The sequence below is a fragment of the Crocodylus siamensis genome, chromosome 14 (genome assembly GCF_052110815.1).
Source record: "Crocodylus siamensis isolate JL-2025a chromosome 14, ASM5211081v1, whole genome shotgun sequence".
NCBI lineage: Eukaryota > Metazoa > Chordata > Crocodylia > Crocodylidae > Crocodylus > Crocodylus siamensis.
The window spans coordinates 19,639,709-19,645,708 of NC_143408.1; the positions used below are offsets into that span (position 1 = coordinate 19,639,709).

The 6,000-nt window shown below is 54.2% G+C and overlaps 1 protein-coding gene across 4 annotated transcripts in view; it reads right to left on the bottom strand.

Moving 5' to 3' along the window:
- SNX19 (sorting nexin 19) overlaps positions 1-3,790 on the bottom strand; it is a 41,386-nt gene extending 37,596 nt beyond the window's left edge. For all 4 annotated transcript variants that reach the window (XM_090027135.1, XM_090027137.1, XM_090027136.1 and 1 more), the window contains exons 1-3: positions 3,558-3,790; positions 1,455-3,205; positions 717-855 (exon numbers count right to left, since the gene is read on the bottom strand). In XM_090027135.1, the coding sequence (XP_089883261.1) occupies positions 717-855; positions 1,455-3,152 (1,837 nt within the window). In that variant the 5' untranslated portion in view covers positions 3,153-3,205; positions 3,558-3,790. The remainder of the gene's footprint in view (positions 1-716; positions 856-1,454; positions 3,206-3,557) is intronic.
- Between the last annotated feature and the right edge of the window lie 2,210 nt (positions 3,791-6,000).

The following is a 6,000-nucleotide window of genomic DNA, read 5'->3' on the forward strand; positions in this document are numbered from 1 at the left end:
AGGGCTCAGCACTGCCTCACACAAAACCTACAGATTGTGGCAGTCTAAGTTACTACTCAGCAAGACTTAGGGTGGCCCAAACTGTCCTCAAACATGTAAAGTCCTGTTCACCCGAGTCTCTTGAAACTCAGGACTCTGCTGTGTCAAGGGAATAGGAGAGTGGATTAAGAGCCAAGACCATGCTGTACTTCTACTTACCGTAACAGTGCAATGCTCCGACATTATCAGAATGAAACGTGCCCAATCCAAGCCATTATGGAATTTGGGTTCTACAATAAGCTTCACTTTTGTCCCAAGCTGGGATGCCAACAGCGCTTTCAATTGTTGGAATTTCCCACCAAACTGAAATGACATTTGCCACCCAGCTCACCCAGGGCTCCCCTTTGCTTTAGGATGTTAGCATCCCAAGGGCGGGGGACAGACCAGCACCAACTTTGGCATTAAGGGGCTCCTACAGCAGTGAGAATGGCTGACACAAATGGGGTGGGATAGCAGCCGGGGCGGGCAGTGGGTGACTTGGAGAGAATTTGCAGGCCTGTCATCGCATAAAGAGAAGTTGGAGTGCACCAGGCTCTCTCTACCCGCCCGGGGATCCCGACTTCTTCATAGTATACCCACTACATCAGCCACGCAGAGCCACGCTTGGGCACGGGGCAGCGGCAGGGTGGGCAGTCGGGTGGGAAGGGTTTCTACAGAAAGCAGATTTCGGTGCTGACTTTTCAGGAATTTCCGCAGATCCGGCTTCTCCTCCAGCCTCGTCTGCAGGTTCAGGAACTCCCGGTAACGCCGGTTCACGGTGTGGTAGGCCACCTGTTGAAGGCTGCTGGCGTTCTCACTCTCCAGGGCCGTCTCATACTGAGAAGGGGCAAGGGGACCTGTTAGCCATTTGCTGGCCCTTGGAGACCAGACCCACCTCTGACCCAATCTTCATGCCCTGTGGCAGCCCCCTCAGCGAGGTAAATCCCTAACCACCTACCAAGTCAGCGGCCATTAAAACAGAGAACGCATCAGCAGTCGAGCAAACACTGCCTAATATCACCTCTACACGCCCATGGCCACAAGCCAGAAGAGGGACAAAGATAGAGGCTCATGAGTCTGGGGTCTTCACTGCTCCATGCTACTCCTCAGTGAGGACCAGGGTGCCCTCACCAGGAAAGGGCCGCAGCCAATGCCACAGCATTAATGGGACCCAAAATAAGTGACTGCTCTTATTACCCCAGCCCACAGCTAGCAATGGGGACAGGCCCGCATCAAAGTCCTCGATCCAGTCTCCATAGCCAACCCTGAGCTGTAAGCATTAGGCCGCTTGGCTCCACCACTAGATGCTCCACCCACAGGTAAAGGTTTTGGAGGAGGTGGCAGTCAGCTCCAACTAAAACAGCTTGCCTGTCCTCGCAGGCAAGGCAGGGAATTCCCTCTCCCCTCCAACAGCAACAGAGAAGCGAGGCTCCTACCTTCACCGTGTAGAGCGTGTAGGGATGAAAACCCGTCCCGCTGTGCTCCCGGGCAGTGATGGTGCCGGTTATCCGCAGGTTCTGGATGACAACCGGGCCATCGGGGCTACTGAGCGGCTCAAAGCTGAAGGTGTTGAGGGGAGCCGTGGGGGAGGAGGAGAGCAGGGTGGGCGGCTGGCTGGGGTCCAGGGGGCTCTGCGCCTGGCTCTCCGAGGACACCAGCTCTTTCCCCAAGAAGGAAGGTCGCTGCGAGAAAGGCTTCTCTGGATCGGACAACAGCGCAGTGAGAGCAGCCAGGCTCTCCTCCTTCTCTACCACAGGGTCAATCTGAATGTCAGGGCAAGGGCCCAGCATGGTGGTGAGCGGGCATGTCTTGGAGCTGGGGACAGTGCTGTCCTCCAGGTACCCATTGTTGCCTCCCACAGCATCCTCTTGGTCCAAGCCATCTGGCCCCTCCAGCTCTGCAAAGCTGTCCTGGAACGCGCCAGGAAGGAAATCCTCGGTGGACAAGAGCACCACAGAGTCAGAGTCTTTGCCCAGGTCGGACATGGGCGACTCGAGCTCCAAGTCCTCACAGGGGAAGAGCGAGCCCAGAGTGTCGGGCTGGAGGGAGCGCACAGGCGTGCTGCCAGCTTTCCTTCTGTCCATGTCCAAACTGGACTCTCCACCCGTTGAGTCTCTCCCATCTTCCCTCTCCTGGTGGTTGCACTCCACACCATCCACCTCATCGTATCTGGGGGGCTCAGAGGTCCTTGGAGATGGGTCTGCAACCTCTAGGGTGGCTTCCAACTGCTCCTTTAGCAGCAAGGAGCTTGGCACCGAGGCTTGGCAGGAAGGGGAGGGTGGAGGGGCCTCCTCTCCCTTCCCTGCTTTCACCACTTTGCTGCCCGTCTTGGAGAAAATCCCAATCAGCAGCAGGTTGATCCAGTCGGGGTCAGCCACCTTATGGATCATGGGCAGGAGCACGTTGCAGGTGATCAGCTCCACCACCACGAAGCGCCCAGTCCTGGTTTCCAGGTGAGGCTTGGGTACCAGCCCCTGGAGCAACAGGTCCACAACGCCCCGGGTGTAGTTCACTTCCATGGCAGGACTCTGGACAGCTGGGTGCGGAGGCGTGCTTGCACTGTATGCTCGCCAGAGCTCAGCTGCCCACTGCTGTGGGTCCCCCGGTTTCCCCGCAACCCCCACAGTTTCCCTGGCTTTCATGTAGCTCTGCAGGTGGCAGCCGCAAAGCAGGAGGACCTTCTGGGTCAGGGCTTGCCGGTCCACCAGCGCCATCCTCCTCTTGAGCTCTCTTGCCACCCCCGCCATGGCCTTCCGCAGCTCCTCTTCAAAGCTGCGCTCGCTGCTCACCGTCTGGTACCAGGAGGACACGAAGTCCCGGATGATCTTCTGGATCGTGAGGTCGATCTCGGCGTCCAGCTGCCTCTCCGCCTCGGGGCTCTGGGGGCAGGGCTCCAGCACCACGAACCTTTCCAGGTGGATGCGTTTGCTGGTGCTGACGACGGCCTGGGACCCCAGCCATCCCCCCAGCACGGCCAGCAAGCCGGAGAGGATGCAAAGCAGCCAGACGTTGACAAGGAGGTGGACAATTAACAACCAGCCTAGCACGGCCCCAAGAGCGATCAGCTTCCTGGTCCCGATCAGGTCTCCGAGGCTCCCGGCGCCCTGCGCTTTGAGCATCCTCTGGCTTTTCATCCCCAGAGGCGGCAGGGCAAGGTCTGGCCAGCAGCAATGCAAGCGGCTGTGCCCTGTGACACGGACAAGCAGAGCAGGGCTTTAAATCAGACCCCGGCAAATACCCTGCACAGCCAGCCAGGACTGAGGACAGGCCAAAGCTGCGAGCAACTCTCTGCCGAGTCCAAACCCTAGCACCAGTGCACCCCCACGCAGCTGCAGGAGCTGCCCGATTGCTCCCCCCTTTGCCACCGGGTCTAAGGCCGGCTGATTCCCTTTAAAATCCCCGAACTATAAGAGTCCCTTTAAAGGCATTACTGTCCTACTTTTTGACCGACAGCGTTGGGCTGCCCAGGCCCACATTCGCACTAGCCCCCTGCTCTTCCCCCCCGCCCCATGCATCTTCCTTATAAAGCCAGTGACAACCTCCAATCCTTCTGCACCACGCAGGGCTTCACTGGGTGCTCACGGTCCTACGTCACAGGGCTCCCTCCAGGCTGTGCTACGAGGCATCGCTGGGCCTTGGCTCCTTTTCTTTCCCCGGGCCCCGCTCAGCATCCGCGTCCAGCCCAGCACCTGCTCTCGGGCCTGGGGCTGGCCATCTCTCCTCCCAGGGATAGGTGGGCTGAGGGTGTTGCCTACCAGCTTCCTGATCTGCCTCTGCCGAGGAGCAGCTGGGAAAAGAGGACAGCGGAGGATGCAAAGCAACACCGAGCGGGTTTTGTCAGTGCCATCTAGTGACAGGAGCCAGCAGCAACACACAGCGTGAGAAGCTGGAAGACAGAAAGGCAAAGTCCTCTGACCATGCAGCCGCTAGCATGGCTGTGAAATTCAGGGTGCTTTTTAGTAGCAAGTAATAGCCACTATGACTGTAACATCAGGAAGGCGAGCGCCGCACGTGCTAATCCACGCAGCGCACACAGACACGTACCCAAAAAGCACCCGCTGCCTCAAAGACTACTTGCCAGCACCTCTGAGCCTATTCCCATTGCAGCCCTCGTGCTCACGGCAATAGTTTCAGTCTCCTTCATAACATTAATTAGCAACCCAGCTCTCATTTACCTACCCCTGCTGGTGCTGCTCAATTCTGCAGACAGGGAAAAATCAGGACCAGAAAGGACACAGCACAGTGAGCAATAGAAACTAAGCGCTTCCTAACTCCTCACCCCTTGCTCCGACTACAACACCAGTCTTTACCCAGGTTTTACATCATCACAGAGAAGTCCCTGATCAGAAGGACAGGAACAAGTGTTTAGAAGTAGTATAAACCCCGGGAGTTAAAACTACTTAATGTAACTATTATGTTTGACTGAAATAATTACTGTGCAGCACACCTGATGCAAAGACAGGTGAATGAGATTAGTAGATCTTAATTCCCCAATCCAGACTGAGGAGACTAGCCTGAGTCACAGCAAACAGCTGAATCCAACCCTCAGACTCCAAGCACCTTTGGCCTAGGGGGAAATTCAGGTTTTGAATCATAGGAGTTCAGCACTTCACAGTGTAGAGCCAATGTGAGTATTAAGAAACCCACCTTGATTATCTAGTATTTCCTGTATCCCAGGTACACTTATAATTGCAATAAAAACCATCTCTAACTCAGCTGGTTCACACTTCCAGATGATTTTAGATTAAGTCTGGGTGTTTTCAGGAGTTTGCCCAGCCTCCATTTTCATGATATCTAGATATCCCCTATAGTCAGCTTATCCTCTTATCCTGAAGAAAGGCAGTCTTGTCAGCAAACTTAGAGGTGATGAAATGAACAGCATAATCATTTCTTCTTTCTCTTCACCTATGAAAAAGTAAAGCACTTCTCCTGACTTTAGAAAGGTAACATGAAGCCAAACCCCTGTTTCTGAAGAGCGTAGGTGCTAGTGAGGCCTTTCATAATGAAGATGGTCTTTCATAATGAAAGTAGGAGGGAGGGGCTGTGCAGGTATAAGGCATTCTCCAAGAAGCAACCCTTAATCATGCTTGAATAAGTCCCTGCTGCACATGCAGCCTAACAGCTTTGCATCACTGTGAGTCTGAAAAGGGAGGAGGGCTTCCTGAATGAAAAATGTAAAAAGGCTTCAATTTCCAGGACTCTGCAGTTCCTATTATTGCCCAGGTCTCAGCTTGGGGTAGGACAACCACCTTTTCAAAATGGAAAGGTAGGACACATGCCTGCCTTCTCCCCCACCACCTTTGCCAGCAGCACAGGGCAGAGGGAAGCAGAGCAGGGGTGGATGTGGGCTGCTTGCTGTGGGCTCAGCATGGGGAGGCTGATGCACATGATGCTGGAGGTAGGTAATAATTACCATGCTCCAGCAGACTCGATTAATCGAGTCTACTCCAACATGCTCTAATTACAGCATGTTGGAGCAGCCTCCCTGCATGTGTATAATTTAGTCCTTCCATTTGGTTCTGCTTCTAATTAGATCAAAAAAGAGGATGAGTTTGGTGAAAGAGCTGCCACAGTTCTCAGGGAAAGACAGCTCAGAAGCTGTTGATAAGGTCTATATTGAGGGTCCCGAGTTCAGTTTCTGCTGTCATCTGTGATACAGAGGCTGCCTCTCTGGGTTTGGGCCGTCCAAAGAGTTCACTTAGCCTGAATGCTGGGAAGGTCTTTTTGAGCAGATGCTTGTAACTGGAGGGAGGCAACAAGCACAACTGAAGGGGTTAAAGTGACTAACCCTAAGTTATTTCTGTACGTTTTTAATTCCCTTTCCTAAATTACACATGAGGGATGTATATGCTGCTGATGGTGTCTGAAGGACAGGTGGGAGAGAGCAAGTTCCTGTCCACAGTGTTTTCTGTGGTCCTTCCCATAGTTTCTGTTCATTGCCATAGTAGCACATGAGGATGACGTGCTCTCTCCTAGGGGCAG